Raw genomic sequence first — 20,348 nt, 5'->3', positions numbered from 1 at the left:
CATTCACTCTTCCTCCATCCTTCCACAGATTCATTCAAGTCTAATAACAATGCCAATCTTCGGCATGGCACAGCTATCACTATTTAATCAGCTAGAAAGGTGCTACTAACGATGCATTTTTCCTAAATACAGTATAATGAATTTTATCAAATATATTGAATAATCATTCATACACTCATACACTCATACACACATACTCATACTCATATTACACACACACACGAAAAAAAAATGAAAAAAATAATAACAATAAAAAGTAACTTAATGCTATAGTGTTCATCATTAAATTAGTCCAAGCTCATAGCACATTTATTTCAGTTCAATTTTTTTCTGTGCTCAATTTTTTCAAGTCGTCCTCACTCCCGATTACGTAGACTTTGCCTGCATCCTCCTTCCTTACTATGACCCGGCCGACCCGATCGGCCCACACGTGACGCACCTCCTTCTCGCTCTGCGCCCTCTTAGCCATCGCGAATAGCTTCCTTCGTCTCGGTGTTAGCGACTGGTTCAAGTAGATGTTGTGATTTCCACTCATGTTTATGTTGTTAATAGTGAAGCTCTTACACAACTTTCTATTCGACAGTAGAGCGTCCTTAACACCTCGCTGGACACATTTAACAATTATTCCCGCAGGCATATTTTTATTTTTATTTTTCGGCAGCCGATGGCACGCGTCGATCGATGTATGATCCAACGCCACGTCCAGAGCTTTACCAATCTCCACCACCCTATCATAACAGTTCTCTCCCTCGGTTTTTGGTACCCAAACACTTCTATCGTATTTCGTCGGCCATACTGTTCTTGATCGTCCTGTTTGAGCTCCCACTCGAGAAGTCAGCTATTCAATTTAATATTCTCACTGACCAGAGCGTCGATCTGACGTTGCTGCTTGGAGATTTTAGCAGAATTGGCCTCCCTTTTTTCCAGAACGGCTGCTATCTCTGAACTAAGTTTTCCCAGCAGTTCATCTTTCAGAACAGATAGTAGTTCAGTCATTTCCCCCAGCGTTACTGGCTCACCACTTCGCGAAGATGAAGTTGAAGATTTAGCGTGCTTAACGGGGGTCGAGTCTGATTCAGATCTCTGCCGACGCAACACACCAACACACTTCGCGCAATTCCAGTCCTTGCCTTGCAAAACCTCTAAATCGGGGTCTTTGAGGTCGACACACTTAGCATGAAACATATTATTACAGTTCACGCAGTTAATTTTCGATTTGGCGGTACGGTTCACCGGGTTATTACAAATACCACATAAACTCATTTTGATTTAGATAAACAAAAAGCACTTTTCTATTCGTACGGGTCACCCGATATTTAAACAAACGAGTCTCACAGAAATTCGAATTATTGCACGGTTGTACAGAATGTTTTTAACAATTCATCACAGTTCACTTCCAAGTCAAAACCGAATCGACAAACAGATAAGACGAGAGCTCCGATGAATCAACTGTTCTCAACGAGCTCCGAGCTGATACTGACACTATTTAGTGGTGCAGTAGAAGCGGGCTTGAGAACTAAAGGAGATAACAGAAAGCTCTATTGAACAAAACTTGTAGGAAATTTATATAGCTTTATTGTTGTTCAGTTAGTCATGTCGCTGAAATGCATTGTTTCCAAGATACATGCGTTTAAGCCAGAAAAAGACGAAACTTTTAAACCACCCTCATCCCTTAAGCACAACGGGTAGGGATGAGGACTTTTGATATTTTTACCTTTTCACTATTTGGACTAGTAGAAAGGTAGAAATATCAAAAGTCCTCAAAGCTGCGAAGTCAAATATTGTGTTTCAAACGTTCCCTCCAAATTTCCCTGTCAATAAATTGATCTATTGTTTTTAAGCTGAAGATTTTACACTCAACACTATAACTGCTGCAAAATTCGTAGAGAGATGCGTAGAATGAGAGGATAATACATGAAATTAAAGAGAAAATGATACTCTATGAGCTCATGATTGATTTCAATCAATCATGGCCAAGGAGATGGAAAAACCGGAAGGGTTATTCTTCAAAATGTGACACCTTCGAGAGCTCATACCTAGAGAATTAAACGAGATATAGGAAAATGTTACAAATGGAACCTTTAGGCTAATTTTTAAACTTCAATTTGGTATTCGACAAAAATTTACGAAAGACGCATATTGTTCGAGATATGTGCAAAAAACCAAAATAAGGTACTTTCAAATCACCCCCACCAAAAGGGTGGTCCGGGGGTCCTCACCCGGAAAATTTTGAAAATATTCCTCCAATTTGGTGCGATTTATGCAATTTCAACAAAACAAACATTCCATTGAAGTTTTTTTGATGATCAGTAGACCACTTATTTCGTATTATTTCGTTTTTCCCTTAAAAATGTCGTAGGCCTATGGGTTTTTGATTGAATAACAAATAGAATGGAATGGAGAAGAATTTTATTAGTCATTCAATTGTTAACAACAAGTGATTTTGTAGAAGGCCTACTCATTATTAGATAACAAGCTGGAATGCTCGAATTTTGTTTCCAATAAAGCACTGAAGTTTTTTTGGTGATCAGTAGACCACTTATTATTTCGATTTTCCCTAAAAAATGTCGTAGGCCTATGGGTTTTTTGATTAAATAACAAATAGAATTGAATGGAGTAGAATTTTATTAATCAGTAGAGAAGGTTTGTGGGAAAAGACGGACTTTTTTGCTCGAGATCCCCCTCCCCCCTCTCCCCCCTCGTCCATCCCTCCTCCCCTTCCCCCGCCTGTAGGGCGGGGGGTGTTCTAAAAATAGATTTCCCCTTCCCCCTGTCCAGTGGAGGTGAGGGGGATAGAGAGAGAGGGAGATATATCTTTCTCTCTCTCTCTCTTTCTAAAAATAGATTTCCCCTTCCCCCTGTCCAGTGGAGGTGAGGGGGATAGAGAGAGAGGGAGATATATCTTTCTCTCTCTCTCTCTCTCTTTCTAAAAATAGATTTCCCCTTCCCCCTGTCCAGTGGAGGTGAGGGGGATAGAGAGAGAGAGAGAGATATATCTTTCTCTCTCTTTCTAAAAATAGATTTCCCCTTCCCCCTGTCCAGTGGAGGTGAGGGGGGTAAGATATCTCTCTCTCTCTCTCTCTCTCTCCAGGTGAGGGGAAAAAAAATTTCCCTTTTAGGAGGAAAAATTCCCTCTCTCTACTGTCAAATTGAAGTGAATCCATATTTCTACATCTAATGCTATGCTGACAGATTGAGGTGAATCCTAAAGATGTGGGGGAAAAAATCTCTTTGAGAGGGAAAAATTCCTTTGGTGACAAATTAAAGTGAATTCATATTTCTACATCTAATGCTATAGTGACAAATTAAAGTGAATTCATATTTCTACATCTAATGCTATAGTGACAAATTGAAGTGAATCCATTTCACTCCAATGGATGGATGACAGGTTCAAGAGATCTCCTTCTTTTACTCGTGCCATCTCTTTCCCGCACCCTTTCCGAAAGGAAAGGAGATAAGAATCAATTGAGAAATTCTCTCCCAGTATAGATGAGAGGGAAAAATTCCCTTGGTGACAGATTAAAGTGAATCCATATTACTCTAATCCAAAGTGAGGTCAATGACTCTCTCTATATCTAATTGAATTGAGAAATTCTCTCCCAGTATAGATGAGAGGGAAAAATTCCCTTGGTGACAGATTAAAGTGAATCCATATTACTCTAATCCAAAGTGAGGTCAATGACTCTCTCTATATCTAATTGAATTGAGAAATTCTCTCTCATCTAATGCTATAAATCTCTACGTTCTTTTACATTTTTTATCTGCAATATCGTACAAGCATTTCCAAAGTTCATCGGAATTTTTAACAACAGATAATGACGAATCATTTGTACAATCATAATGTAGATGACCGCTGTCTAGAATATTGAGCAGTTCGAAAATCTCAGATAGAATCGAAAAGTGTACATTTTCTGTTTTTGTTAACGGTAAATCAACATCTTGACATCCTGTTGAAAATTTAATATTCTTTGCAATTGAATCAAATTCATTAAATGAAATTGACATCAAGAGACGAGATAATTTTTTGAATTTTGAAAAACCATAACACTGCATCTTGCAGATGTTTGACGTGAGTCGAATGAGGGGGAAAGAATTCTAAATTGATGATATGCACGTGCACTAAAGATTACCCCACACGTGCTGTCTGCTCTAGCTCTAAATTAATGAGATGCACGTGTTATAGGCGCACGTGCACTAAAGATTACCCCACACGTGTTGTCTGCTCTAGCTCTAAGCAGCAACTAAACTAAAAAACGTGAATGGGATATCGGAATGAAAAATCGTTTGAAGGCAGAAAACGTTTATCTACACATTTCACTACAACAATACATAACTTCATCTTCAATTCTAATTAGCTTATCTATACATAAATTATGAGGACGATAATAACATAGATAGTCTCTTATATCATTTAAATTCACCGTGCTTAGAAAAATGTCTTTCAATTGCTTCGCCAAACTATAATTTTCAGGAGTTGATTTCCTAATTGCACTTTCACACTCATCGTACCAATCAATACAGTTTTTTAACCTCACTTCCAATTCGTTGTCGGGAGCCAACCACTTTCTCGGATCCATGATGATGAGCGAATGAAGAAAACTAAGTGTAGGCAGGAACTATTATAGAGTAATTAAGCGGTCTTTCTTCATCAATTGACGATAGACAACATGTACGCGCTTTATGCAGTCTCAATGCATGCTGGCAATAAACACACTGTAGATCCTTTCCGTTGTAGAAGAATCCATAACGAGCAAAGTTTCTTTTCTGTGAATTTGTGTACATCGGAGCCATTTTCATACTTTGCATTCGATTGTTTTCGCACAAGAAATTATTTGTTTGATACATATTTTTAAACAACAAAGAATTATAATGCTGAGCAGAGAATAACGCACAGCGAGAATGTGGATTATTTTTATGAATGTTGCATGCAGCATAACACCATGAACTAGTGAAAAAGCTGAAATCAGGTTTTGGAAAATCCTCTGGTATGCATTGTACGTTGCTATGCAATCTTCTTAAAAACTTTGCTTTCTCAGTTCCTTTTGTGAAAATTTTCTCATAAGCTGCAAGGTAATCACGTATTAATGACTCATTGTATTCTAAATCTCCATCTTCCCATTTTATTTTATGATAGTGACGTTCTAACCATGTTGCATCGTTATACAATTTTGCACTCAATTCTGTCTTTGCAAATGGCGATTTGAAATGGAACACAATATAATTATTAAACTGATCAATTATGGCAAGTTCTTTCACAATAATTTGATTACAATCTTGTTTAAACCAGTGAAGATCAACCGTAGCAATTTTAGCAGTCGCTTGACCTTCTTTCTCTTCGTAGGCTTTGTCTCTCCCCTCAGCGGCGGCGGCGGCGGCGGCGGGCGCGGCGGGGGGTTCCTCAAATCCTCCTTTGTCCTCCCCCACCTGCAGCGGCTTCGGTAATCCTGCGTCTCTCCCCTCCTCCTCCTCCACCTCCAGCGGCTTCGGCGTACTGCACCTTGCTTCATAATAGAAACTATCAAGATCGCACTGAATACCAATAGAGCGAGTTTGCGGCTTATCCAAAATATCAGAACACAAAGAATAGGACATGTTGGCTGTTCAAAGGTGAAACTGATAATGGCTTACATTTGTCGCAGTACACACCTTATATAACCTGCAGTGATGCACTCTATCAACAAATTACTGAACTTCTTTCACCATACTCGTGAGAGGTGTGTATTCCATCACACGATCGCTAATTAAAACGCAATACGCGGAAGTATTTGCAGGTACTGCACTTTTAAATTCCATTTCAATACGAACATCTGTCGATGATTTCAAATGACTTGGTTGGTGTGAACAATCTACAACAATCAGTGGTGTTGATTCACAAAATGTTTTAAAATCGATTTCTGTTCCGAGTTCGCTATTGATTGAATGATTATAATACGAGGGCGCGAAATCCAAGAACATGCGGTATAAAACCTCCTTCTTACCTAGCAGATTTTCATATGGATAATACTCACTGTTCAAATATACTTTAACATTGTAAATACCGCAGCTATCGAAATTAGATATTGATTTATTTATTTTATTCTTACGATCAGTTTGAAATGCAATTATAACGTATTTTGGACTATCAAAACTCGATGTGGTACGAACTGCCCAAGAATGGTTAAGTGAATTTTGCAAATTTGGTAATTCACAAATTTCCCAATGGCGGAAACCTAATTTCAGTGGAGTGTCAGCATCGAGCAGTCTCAAAAATTTCAGTCTTACATGATCTTCTAAAGTTATGTAGGGCATGCGCCATTGCAGTTTTGTAATTTTCACACTAACGTTTGTTCCGCTTTGAGACTCAACACAATTTAGATCTGTCGGTGACCTCAATAAGACGAGTTCCTGTTTCAAATTTAAAATTATTCTTTGAAAATCTTCAAAAAACGGGAGGATTAATTTCAGCGGAACACAGAAAGTGAATGTATTATCCGTTAGCTCATATCCTGCTCTGTCAAAACCAGCCAAGTGATATGTGTTTTTATCGAGAGTATTTTTCACCAATATAGCTTTATTGTGGATGTTAATCCAATCAATCTTGATTTAGAAATTTGCTGACCTGCTAATTCATATCGTATTTCGTCAAAAAGGTTACCGATTACGTTACTGCTTAATTTATAGCCTGCTGCAACTGGTGTATCGGCTGGGTCTTTTCCCGGTTTTGTACAGTTAACTGTTCCCTCAATCAATATGAATGATTTACAAGGTAAAGAATAGACATCTAAAGAATTTATGCCAATACGTGCCTCGTCAGAGTTTTTTATTTCCTGTCCCGAATAAACTGTATGAGTGTGAAATTGGAATTTAGTAATATCATTATAAAACTGAAGGTCTGTCTCCACATCCAGTATTTCACTAATTGCCGCCGCTCCCCCGCCTAACATGTCGCCAATCGACTATAAAACCCAACTTTTCTAATATTCTCGCGCTTTTAGCCGACAAAGCACGTTTGTTTTTAGGTGTTGTCGCTATCGCGTTCCTTTCTCTAATGACTTGATTGGTCTTATTCAAACGTGGGTTGAAAATAAGATAACCCATTACTTTTCACGTATGTGCAACCTAATTGTAATTGTATCTCCGCGGAAATCAATAAACGATCCGTTCTGGTCCGTTACCTTTACATTAATAGTTTGAATTCGATGCGTATTCAAAGGTACATAAATAATCGGTGATGGTACTTCGTTTATTAAATAACCGCTAGGAACCTTTGGTAAAAATTCGTAGATTACATGTTTTTGTTTTCCCTCAGAGTAACTGCCGCAAGCTAAATTACACTCAACAAGAATACTGTCAACGCTTGTTATGTTAACCAAATGTTTGGAATAATGCCATTTATTTGGCTGCAAAACAACATTATCAAAACCAAGTATCTTAGCAATCGAATCAGAACGTGTTAAATCAATGGCTTTATCAGAATGAATTTCAATCTTCATAGTATTTACGTTTGCACGTATAATAAGTTTATTCTTCTTGTCATCAATATTCAATTTATTCTTTAAAGATTTTATGATATCCTCAACTTCATATGCACCAGTATCCAACTCGATTAATCTATCACCATATTTGAAGCTGGAATTTGTTCCTTTGTTAATGTTTGCAATACTATTGTAACTGGAAAAATTAATCAATCCAATTTCCCATTCACGATTTTTATCCAATTCTATAACTTCTTGTAAATGTTCATAGAGATCACTTGTGTTAGATCGTAATGTAATAACCACCATCTTGTGTGTTCACCACAATCACTTAATTACAACTGATTTGCAAGAAACAATAATGTAAGATGACCACAAAAATCGCTATTTAATGGTTGCATATGCTCTACATTATAAAATATATTTACTCCATTTTCTTTTTTCCAATATTTGTCCAATTCGTATGGAGGTTGTAAATTTCCAATTGGATCAAAATACCAAACATTAGAACCAATTTTCTTATATGCTACCCAGTGTGTACCATCCTCGCTTTCCCTTGCTAAATTCACAATGGCATTCTCGTTTTTTAGAATTTTTTTGGGTAATGCATCTAGCATATATATACCTCTTAACCGAATCTGTAATAATTTCGACCAATCAATCAAATCATAATTACTCAATTCTCCTTCAATATTCATGTCTTCTTCTTCTTCTTCTTCCTACTCTTCTTCGTTGTTGTTCTACGTTTCTTAACTTGAGGGAATAAACTCACTCCATATGATGCTGGCGGGGGTGGGGGTAGAAGTCTACCACCACTTTTAGGAAAAGGCTTCAAAAAATATCCTTTTCCTGCAATATGCTTTTTCAACTGAGCTATAGCTTTGCGTCTAATATCGTTACTATAACTTCTCCTCTCCCCCTTCTTCTTCTTCTTCTTTCTCAAAGTCCCACCAAACGCCGCTTTAGCTTTCATAACGTTTGTAACAAGATAGCTAAGTGCTTTCTCGGCAAGGGGTGTTTGAGGATTTTTGAAAATGTCCCATGCAGCGTTCGCTAGAGCCCTGTCAGCTACCGCTCGAGTTTTATTATCACTATTTTGAGTATAGGCTATATCGTGGGCCTTGCAAGCTTTATCTAACGAATTTATGCCTTGATCACCTCTCTTTAACCTTTCATTAACCTTGGTGCCCGGGCCACACCACTCGTATCCGGGAATATGATATTCTTCTCCAAGGTTATCAATTACCTTATTTAGAATAGTTGATGTTACATTACCTGCCAAACCTTTAAAAACTCTTGCCGCTGAACTCAAGATTCCTTTACCCCGTTTCCTCGAACTCTGCTTTTTTCTCCTGCATACCATTTTTCATTACCTTTCAACTCAATGGTTGAACATTAACTGAGGTTATGGTACACCAACTTGAATTGGATAAAAATCGAGTTGGAAATGAATTCACACCACAATCAACCATAGTGAAAAATGTCTAGACTGAAACGTTCACTCTCTCACACTCAACTCAAGATTTTATGTTTTCGGCGCCAATATAAAGTCTTTATATTTGACCAAATCCATTTTTTCTGTAATAATTTGCACTACCTGATGTTCGTTAAGCCCATGATCCTTTGCTTCAATCCAATTCATATGGAAAGACACCTCGGCATATTTTGATACTATGTCCAGGGCCACTCTGTGTATGAATAGACTTAGGTAGTCAATGAATGGGGCCGAACATTGTAGTCTCATGACAGCACCCTCTTCCGAATTTTTAATTGCCTCAGCTATTTCATCACGAACGCTTTTCACAGCGTCTGCCATCTCGTTTTTCTTAATAAAATCTCCAATATCATTTTTAGTTGCATACTTTTCTGCAATTTGATTAATCAGAATAGCAATAGCATCTTTTGTAATAAACTGCTCAATACCCTCCATAATATTAGCTTTTATTGCACCCGCCATTTCAGATAATCGTTTTTCAAACTCTTCCTTTGTTAATGAAGAACTAATCAATTTCTGCAAAGTAGATTCTAAATATTGCTTATCAATTCCCGATGGGTGAGTTTCATTTACTTTAGTAAAAATTTCTGTACTAAGTTGTTTCAATTTAGTATTGAGATAGTTTCTGTCCAGCACCTCCAAATTCTTAATTTTATCTGATACGGCTTTTAATTTTTCATCTAAATAAGCCTTATCAACTTTATCGTTGTTAATACTGAGCAACTGAGATGAAAAGCTGTCTGTTAAAGTTTTCACTTCTCCTAAAGCACTCTCTAGAGTTTGAGTTCTCTCTCCAATAGCTTTATCGATATTAGCACTGAAATTTTGTAAGGTGCTTAGAATATGTTCTCTTTCAATTATGCTCACTCCAATATTCTTTGTATTTTCCGAAACGAGTTTGGTTATTTGCGAATCTAAATAAAATTTCACAGCTTCGCTGATTCCTTGCTGATTTATCGATTCGATTATCTTCTGTGTTATCGAGTCAATATCACACGTAAGACTAGCTCCGCTAGGTGTATCAATTCGTCCGAATCGATGTAGAGTCATCGTGACACTAAACAATTAATTTTGCTTCTTTTAGCTCTTCAATTATACTTGCAATTTCCACATCATGCCCAGTGTTCCCACTAGCTTTTGAGGAATAGAGTAAATTTAATCTTTCCACTAATTCGTCAAAATTATCAAAGTATTGATAAATTCTATCATGAGAATTATTTTTTGCAAATTTCAATAAACCCCAACCCTTCTTTTTACTAATTTTTTTACTGGGAAATAACTTTTGAATCAATTGCGATTTAATTCCCTGATTTCGTTTAACATAGCCTCTTCGATCTAAATGTATACCTGTAAGTGTTAAGATTTTTTTATACTTATCCAGATCTCTCTCATTATAAAGATTTGAGTTTGGTCTCGCACTGAATAACAACTCAAGTAGACCGTGTGTTAATCGAAATCTTTCACTATCAATATCTATATAACCATCAACAAATATTACTTGCTGATTACCAATATAATACACGTCATCTTTAGAATTATATGAAATTCCATAACTGATTGAATTATTCTGTTTTTCCGCATGAAACGTTTTTAGATATTGTGACAGCACATTGTCGTTTCTGCTAGAACCAAGTAAACTGTTTTCAAATTTAGTCGAGCTTAAAAAATTGTCTGCTGAACTCTCATAACTCTGTTCATCTCCCTCCTCATTATCATCAATTTCCATACTCTCCTCTTTTACCTGTTCCTTTTTTGGTTTTACATCAGAGTGTGAGAATTTGTTTTTTCCCAGTTCAATTATGGGCTCTATTAACGGAGAGAGCGTTTTCCTATTATATTCCTCCGATCGCTTTTCAAAATTGACTAAGCTTTTATGCTTCTCTCTAATTACTTTTCTCAATTTCTTAATCTTTTCGATTAAACCAACCTCCTTTCTATTCAGCTTCCTGCCGTATGACAACATGACTGCACAAAGAATTAATCTCTACTGAACGGTAAGAAACGTATCGAGCGAATCTCGGTACTTCCCGCTATTAATTCCACACTCGGTCATAATAGTTAGAAAATTATGAGGTTTACGATTCCAAACTGTATGACAAAGTTTAACGAAATCTTTATAAGGAATATCTGCTCCAACATGATCTCTGTGAATTAATTTCAGACTCAATAAATCTACCTTGAAGATTATAATCATATTTGCGTTGTCCCTAGTGAAATGTTTCTGTGTGGCCCCATAACTCTGAATTAAATATGCAGTGTCAATATTACGATGTCGACCCATGGTAAAATATTCTCTTATTTGAGGCACGTGATTAAGTTGGAAGTCATCGAAAATGACAAGAGAATATTGTTGAATTTTGTTGGGGTGAGCTATAGATTCCGAATTGCTGTTTATATGAAATTCAATACCCTTCATTTTTGAAAAGACTTTTCTCAAAAACAAGTACTTATCTTGATACTCGCTCTTCGTGTGCAAGTATATAGTTTTAAATCTCAACCCATTCTTTGAAAAAATTAAATTAAATAGTAAATTGGTCTTGCCACAACCTGAAGAGCCTATTATAAGGATCCTTGCATTATGTGGTAATAACTTACCATTTTTACACCATGTTGGCATTTCTTTCTCTCTTATAACATTGTCGAAATTTACTATCGGAATCATGTTAGTCACGTGTACAGCATGCGATCTGATAAGGAACTGATAAGTTATCAAGGAGGAAGAGATTGTGGGCTAGACACCATAGCTTATCACATCGGGATGCAAGCGCTCTCCCCTTTCAATGCACTGATAGAAGTTTCTCACCCGCACCCTCTTCACGAGAACGCTTGAGCCTTAGCAAATAAAACTTCAGATTAAAATGAAACTGAGAAGCATTTTTTGATAGAGACGTATTATATTTACACCAAATCTTTGTCATATTTTTACACTGAATGGAATGTATTTGCAATAGATTAACAATAGATTATTTACAATAAATGTACGTGATATTTACAATAGATTATTTACAATAAATTTACATGATATTTACAAAAGATTATTTTTCATCTAATAGTTGATCCTTACTAATATAACTAGGAGTTGAAAACCCAATCCATTTCACAAGCAGTCCTTTTTTATCTCGTTTTAATATTTTTTCAATCAAATACACTTGTCTCTCCGATTCATTTAATTGTGTTTTTTTAATTTCTTCTGCATAAAACCTGCCACTAATTACTTCTCCGTTTAGATCTCGCAAGCTATACGTTACAGGTTGAGAAGGAAATATAGAATGAATTACAAAATACTCTGCGCTCCAGTTTATGTTATAAGATTTATCGAAAAGAACCCTTTTCTTTGAGATTCGTACAACATCTCCTAGCTTAAATTTCGGTTTTGAATTTTTCAATTTATATCGTCTATTGAATGCAGAATTCAATGACATTAAAACATGATTACGATCTTTTTTCGTCACATCTTTAGGTTTCATTCTAATGGATGAATGCATTGTTGCATTATAATCTCGAACTAATCTGTCTAGTTGTGATGACCAGTTTTTGGTTCCATGTTCAGTTAAATATCTATAAATTTTTGCTTTAAGTGTTCTATTAAACCTTTCAACTATGGAGGCTTTCTTATCAGTAAAAACATGATAATGTTTAATACTATATCTATCTAATAATGCTTTAACTTTTAAATTAAAGAATTCTGTTCCTTGATCTGTTTGGAACAGCTTAACTCCTTTATTTTTAGAAATAATTGGCTCGAGAGCGTTAAATACAGATTGGCTTGTCTTGTCTTTTAATGGTACACAATATGCAAATTTTGAAAAACAATTAATAACAGCTAAGATATATTTGTAACCCTTATTAAAACGTGATAAACTTGTCATCTCAATGAGATCGGCTTGAAGCAAGTCTTTTTCACTTTTCAACTCATATTTGCGAGTGGGATAGTTCACACGCGGCACGCTATGAAGCTCTAAAGCTAACTTAGATCTAATAATATTCATGATATTTACAACAGTCAAATCAAAATCAGTGGTGTTGGATGGTTGTCATGGCACATACTGATCAATCATTTAGAGTGTTGAGACTATAATGACCGAAAGGGAGAGTATCAACACCATTCTCAGCAATATACCTCTTATCATCATAAGGGCTCAAACAGATTTTTGCGCATTCAACCTGGTACATGGTGTGATTATACGATCTTAACATATTAATTTTTCTACATGTTCACTACGTTCAAACAATGATTTCATATATAAATTAAAATTAAGCTTTCTACATTTTACTCCGCTCTGTACACCCTTTGCTATACATTTATTTACAAGTTCTTCATTCTCGTTACAAACTAAATATGAGTAAAGTTTGGATCTAAGTCCGAGAAATCTATGGACAGGCTTTGACCCGGTCTCATCCTTGAACTTTCCTACAACTTTATTCCTCTCCATGGAAAAGCAAGGGTGGGAAGGTGGATAGTTAGAAGTATCGAAAAGGGTCAAATTTTCTCTAATCAACTGATACACATCTTCGACTTTAAGGTTAAGAAGAAAACTGTCGGTGTCAGTCATGCACAATTCTATACGATCCCACGGTATAATTTTTTGTAATTTACAATAGAAAAAATCGTACATATGGAATTTACTCAACTCCAGTACACTGAAGCCGGAATAGACAGGCTTGTTCATTTTAAGTTCCAACTTACGAGAGAAAACCGCGATCACGTTCGGACTAATTATTTGCCAGCGTTTACATAGCGGGTTTGAAATGTACTTATCTAACCGTTTTTCATCCGTGATAATTTTAACATTCATTTGCTTACGACTACTCTGAATTGTCTTGCCAAATATCAGATTGCAACAGGCCTTAAAGAAGGATATTTCAAATTTATTTTTCGCGTTCTGTCTATTCCGGATATTAAAGTCGATGTAGCTTTTCAGCCAGGGAGATTGGGAAAAGCTAATGACGCGATGCACTTTCAATAATTTCAAACCGAGCTGGAGGTAGAGCTTTAAATTGACATAGTGAACAATGTACTTTTCACGGTCGAAAAGTGTGTTCATGAGCTTTTTGGTTCCAGTTTGACCGTTCTCATTTGTTTGGTAGTTCGACAGCAATTCGCGCGGGGGCGTTTGGTGGAGAGGAGCGAGGGGGAAGCTCGCATGCTTATCATGCAACTCTTGGGGGTACTTGAGATCGCATTCTATTATATACCCGGTTTCTGAATTGCTGTCCAAATTCGCGAAATCAAGGCTGGAAATTTCTTCCTCTGAGAGGAATTTGAAATTTCCAACAGGCAAGCTTCGGCTCATAGCTTCCGAGTATAAACTGTTTGCATCGATATAAAGCAGATAATTAGACGGTTTTGAAGGATCGTATGTTTCGGGTAGATGTTTGTTATTCGCCTCACAATAACGTTTACCGATAAATGAGACCCCGCCTCTCATTCCCGCCTCAAACATAAGATGCATGTCCGGATGTGTTAGTAATTCCAGTTCGACTTTAGTGTGTTTCAGCATGCAATTCCAGGTGAAGTGGGCAAGGGAAACAAAATGGGTCACATCGAGGCCATATGAGCTAAAAAGCGTAGACCTCATGGATTCAAAAACTACCGCTAATAGCATTACGTCCAAACATAAATAAAAATCGTGATATTCACCCAGATTTTTCAGCTTGAATGTTGAGAACACTCTTTGCGCATGCTCATATTCTTCGCGAGACAGAGGTGTATCAGTTAAGTCGTTATGAAAACATTCAATGGGGGGAAGCGATGTTTCCGCGAATTTTTCGGGACAGCTCATGTACGAGTAGGGATATACTCCTTTCTTCAACAAGAGCTGTCTGTGTTCGCGAGGTGGATCATCAAACACCGAAAATAATCGTTCGAACTTCTTTTCCATATCTGTACTCTCTACCAAATTACGCACCAATACTTCCAAGGATTCAGACATAAACTTGTAGGAATCTAAAAATTTAATTTTGCCTACTGAAAGTGTCAAAAATCTCTCTGACGTATTTGCGATGCAGGAAATTTCTTTTTTACATTTACCGAGCGATTTTAGAATAAAATGCGAATCAAAACCGGAGAAATTATGAAAATAACACGATATGTACTCCGGAGTACGAGCTGTTAAATTACAAGAAACATGTGCCGCACACAAGTAATTACCGGTTTCATGCGCGTGGTGACGACATTTAATATCGCTGTCTAAAAACGGTTCAGCACAAAGCCCGCAGTTTACTGAATTTTGAAATTCACGCTCTTGACTCTCGGATAAAGCTTGCATCGGAATTTCTCGTTTCATATCCTCATACAAAATGTCACCGAGATCTGTAATTTCCTGAAGAAATTTCTCCATGATTTTTTCGTCTAAACTACTCGATCTATGGAGTACAGGTCCGTGAGCGATTTCGCCGTTAACATCGATAACAACGAAACAATACCCGCAGGGAATATGTCGCGCCGTTTTCTTTGTGTAACTACGAGTAATTTCATCAGAATCGGAATCATCATCATCATCATTATCGATATTAACAACGTATGTTTCTAAATCCGCGTAAATGGTGTACTTTTTCTTCAACGTCGCGCCTAGTTTCTTGAATTTAATTGTCTCTCCGCGTTTAGGATATGAAACGCGCTGAGATTCAAACTTGGAACAAAGTTCCACATGTTTCAACAAATTTGCTTCAGCATCGCAATTCTTAGATTTGTTTGATGTGAACCGGTGAAAACAAAAATTACAAACATGTACTTGACCCTTGTGTTTTGAAAGGTGACAGAGAAGACGAGATAGCCCGTTTTTCCCGTTTGCGGTATTTACTAAACAGAAATGAGTTTTTCCTGCATCGCCTTTTAGCATTAAAAGATTAATTTGGTGTTTACGCGTGCGGAAAATGCTTGTACGGAAGGGGAAAAACTTTTTGTTGTCGTATGCGATGACGTGAATTGCAATGTCCGGATTGAGTATTTCAAATTTCTTAATATCGCGTGTCGTCACCGGGAAATTTACACCTCGCGTATTAAGTGTGTGAGCAAACTTGCTCAAATACTTTACACTTAAGTCCGAGTTCCTTGGCTTCTGATGGAAATACGCGAGGACTGACCATAAAAAGCATTTTTCGTCAGAGAGATTTTTCACATTTATAATACATTTTTTGTTTTTCAAAAACTGGGGTGTTTGAATGAAACTGGATGTGTATATAGGATTAAATTTAATCACATTCACATCCAGTGATTCAATTTTCTTTAGCACCCACCCACTGCCGTGTCTTACAAAATTTTCAAAAGATGAGAGTATTTTTCTCACGGCTAACATGAAATGCTCATTAAACTCTTCATAGTTCTCAAGCACATTTAGTGCTATGTTGGAGTAACTATGTAGATTTATTAGAGATGAGACAGAGTCACCAACCTGCTTGTCATCCATCACCACTAATTTATACAGCAAAACATTGAGGACGATGAACCATTTAACATTGCCATCATAGCGTGCGGCATGTTCCCTAATTATATCGAAAACTCGACGTTTCGAGCTCTCGAGCACGCTGGTGATGTCGATATCCTCCTCATCGAGGTTGATGCGATGACGGGCTGCTGCGGAATTGATACCACGAAGTCTGCGTTCCCTCGGCATGATTCTGAAAAAACAAAAGAATAATGATCAGGATGGCATAGCCAATTAAAAGTATGTGTAAAGGAATGTAATTCACAATCAGTTGTGAATTGGCATTCACGATGTTATCACAAGGACAGATAATGTTACATGAAAGATTGAGATTATTAACATTCGATAAAAAATGGACAAAAACTAGTCAGAATTTGTCGGCAGAAAATATGGCGAAAGACGGTTTTGTATTCGCAAGTGAACCGGATATTGTGCGCTGCGTATTTTGTTCAGTTTGTATAGGAGATTGGGAGCAAAATGATGTTGTAGCCAACGAACATGCAAAGTTTAGCCCGAACTGTAGAAGGAAAGGAAATATAACAATTGAAGAGGAGAATTACGATAATAATATTCTACGATTATATGAAGAAAGATATTTATCATTTACTAATATGCCAGAAGATTCATCCGTCCAAGGAGAGTACTTTGAAAAACTACCTCCACACCATCTACATTGTGACTTTTGTAAATCATTACGCAATAAAGCAGAGTATTTTGCGAGAAATGGTTATTTCTTACATAAAAATCCATTATATCTGCAATGTGTCTATTGTAAATATATTATCGGTGAACCAACTGAAAAAGTAATTCATTTACCGTTTTGTTTATACGATGAGTGTGAGAAAGAAGAGCGGGGCTTGGATGTTCCGGATATATCATATTCTAAAGATAAATCGCATGCATGCAGTATATTGTAGAAGGTTTTTTCTCCTCGGAGGAGAAAACCTGTCCTCGGAGGAGAAAACCTCTCCTCGGAGGACTATTTTCCTCCTCAGAGGATAAAATCAAAGTAAAACTGTACTTACATGTAGTGCTTGATGGTGCGTGAATCTCCTCGAGTGTAGATAGCAGGATACAGGTGTAGATAGCAGGATACAGGTGTAGATGATTATGCTATGATTGATTCCTCTCAGGTGACCACCCTATGATTCCTCTCAGCTGTGTTGTCTCGACGAGAGCTCAACTGGTTATGAGGTTCGGAACTCGAGTTGAGAGGTGAGAAAATGCTGTGAAAACAATGAAATATTTAATAACTGAATCGAGAATGCTATTCCTCTATGTTGTGAAATATTTAATAACTGAATCGAGAATGCTATTCCTCTATGGTTGAAATATTTATTAGAAATAGAGTGCTATAAAGTACAATAAATTATCGGTAGAGTGTGCTTTTCATAATAATAATAATAAGCTAGAGCAAGGTAATCTGTTGGTAGTCATCTTGTCTTTGCTGATACAACATCAAGCTAGTGTACTGAGATGGATAATGTGTTTGGTGTGGAGAACAAGTCTTCAGATTTGTTCGTTCAATTCATTATAGATAGACATTTTAATCAATTAAGTGAATACCATTCTGTTCCTTTAGAAAAAATGAGATATCATTTCTCCTCGGAGGAGAAAACCTGTCCTCGGAGGAGAAAATAGTCATCGGAGGAGAAAACTTCTCCTCGGAGGACTATTTTCCTCCTCAGAGGATAAAATCAAAGTAAAACTGTACTTACATGTAGTGCTTGATGCTGCGTGAATCTCCTCGAGTGTAGATAGCAGGATACAGGTGTAGATAGCGGGATACAGGTGTAGTTGATTATGCTATGATTGATTCCTCTCAGGTGACCGTCCTTTGATTCCTCTCAGCTGTGTTGTCTCGACGAGAGCTCAACTGGTTATGAGGTTCGGAACTCGAGTTGAGAGGTGAGAAAATGCTGTGAAAACAATGAAATATTTAATAACTGAATCGAGAGATGCTATTCCTCTATGTTGTGAAATATTTAATAACTGAATCGAGAATGCTATTCCTCTATGGGTTGAAATATTTATTAGAAATAGAGTGCTATAAAGTACAATAAATTATCGCTAGAGTGTGCTTTTCATAATAATAATAATAAGCTAGAGCAAGGTAATCTGTTGGTAGTCATCTTGTCTTTGCTGATACAACATCAAGCTAGTGTACTGAGATGGATAATGTGGAGAACAAGTCTTCAGATTCGAGCGTTCAATTCATTATAGATAGACATTTTAATCAATTAAGTGAATACCATTCTGTTCCTTTAGAAAAAATGAGATATCAATATAAATTAAGTGAACTCTTGGACACGCAGCTAGATATATTGCATCGATTAGCAGAAAAAGGATGGACAAATCTACAATATTTAACTTTTGTGAGAGATTATGAAAAATTAGGTTCTTGCTTCCATGTTGAAGGATCTAACATTGATTTGAATTATAAAATTAGAATCATGGGTTTTATTGGGGCGTAGAATAAATTCTAGCAGGTGAAGTCTCATGCTGAGTTCTAGACGAGATTTTTTTTTTCGTCTTCTAACACATGGATGCTATTCGAAAAATGATCGTGTGTGGGATACTTACAATCTGATAACGATCTGGGAGCACGTGTTGTTGGGGAGAAATTCGAATTTTTTTTCGCCTTGTACCACGCTCTCGCTCGCACGTGCCTGGAACAGAGAGAGAAACGTATGCTATATAAACAGAAGTGATGAGAGGAAAATGTAGGGAGAGGAAAATGATGAGAGGAAGAAGCAGGTGAAGAGGAAGTTGGTGTTTGGGGCACGACCCTGAGGTTGGCGGGGGAGAGGAGGAGGAGTCAATCTGCTCACAAACAAAGGTCAGTTTCAACAAATATTATTAACTTGTATGTGTACAGATTTTTTTATAAAACAATCGATCATTGGAAAAAAAAAATCTGTACACATACAAGTCTTTGATTATTATTATTTGATAGCAAAGAATTATTGTTTAAAGTAATCACTCATGCATAAATTATTTGATCACGGAAAATATTATTTGAACTGATTAGAGATACAATTGGATTACAAGATATTAGTGTTAAAAGTAATCGCTCATGCATAAATTATTTGATAGCAAGGAAATATTATTTGAACTGATTAGAGATACAATTGGATTACAAGATATTAGTGTTAAAAGTAATCGCTCATGCATAAATTATTTGATAGCAAGGAAATATTATTTGAACTGATTAGAGATACAATTGAATTACAAGATATTAGTGTTGGCAGATTCTGCAATTACTCACTTTGAGATTGTGTAGTGAATCTATTGATCAAGTTCTCTAGTATGATTTGACAAATCTGATCTGATGATAATCTGAAACAAATAAGACACTTATCAAATATTTTTCAACAGAAACGTGCTGCAGTGGAGAACAAGTCATCACTTGTCACCCTGATGAAGGAAGTGCAGAGGGCAGAGGAGGATGAGAGGAGGGAGATGGACTCTGTTCAACTCATCAATCAGCCTGCACCCAAACCCTGGGTGCCACTGAGAGAGTTGAAAGAGGATGTACCCTACCCCATTATCAGCGCAAGGGAGCATACCAATAAACACGGTCGGTGTGTAATTTTAAAAATAAGGAATGCAGGAAGCAAATCTACCTCAAAGATTTGCTTCCTGCATTAGCAGAGAAAAAATAGAACATTTTAACATCAACTGTAAAAATTATGTGTTGCTAGTAACACATAAGTCGGTAAATTGGTCGGATATAAAAATTGTTATTGCTTAACAATTTTTATATCTGTATACATATGACCTATGTGTTACGAATTGTATGTATGTGTGAATAGTTGAATAAAATGTGTGCATATTTGATAAAAAATTGTTTTCAATTCTTACCTGTTGTTGTTGACGATGTTGATAAGTTTGTAATGAATATCACACAGAAGAAATGGTTCAGCTGCTCTGTTGTGAATGATAATTTAAATAAGGTGAGCAGGTCTTTTA

At 36.7% G+C, this 20,348-nt stretch overlaps 2 protein-coding genes across 7 annotated transcripts in view; both read right to left on the bottom strand.

The window, feature by feature from the left end:
• Positions 1–20,348, bottom strand: part of LOC111056481 (probable chitinase 2) — a 184,983-nt gene that overhangs the window by 79,640 nt on the left and 84,995 nt on the right. The window lies entirely within an intron of this gene.
• LOC120355030 lies at positions 11,535–18,978 on the bottom strand. 2 transcript variants are annotated; one of them, XM_039443271.1, is made up of 3 exons: positions 18,960–18,978; positions 17,402–17,602; positions 11,535–16,569 (listed from the first exon to the last, which is right to left on the bottom strand). In XM_039443271.1, the coding sequence occupies exon 3, from the start codon at positions 16,563–16,565 to the stop codon at positions 13,140–13,142; it is 3,426 nt and encodes a 1,141-aa protein (XP_039299205.1). In that variant the 5' UTR covers positions 16,566–16,569; positions 17,402–17,602; positions 18,960–18,978; the 3' UTR covers positions 11,535–13,139. The 2 variants fall into 2 exon arrangements, with proteins under 2 accessions (XP_039299205.1, XP_039299204.1); XM_039443270.1 differs by lacking the exon at positions 18,960–18,978 and adding an exon at positions 18,095–18,223.

This window comes from Nilaparvata lugens, chromosome X, assembly GCF_014356525.2.
Source record: "Nilaparvata lugens isolate BPH chromosome X, ASM1435652v1, whole genome shotgun sequence".
Taxonomy (NCBI): Eukaryota; Metazoa; Arthropoda; class Insecta; order Hemiptera; family Delphacidae; genus Nilaparvata; species Nilaparvata lugens.
Note: the sequence above shows the minus strand (reverse complement) of the source record. Positions and strands in the feature narration are given on the sequence as shown.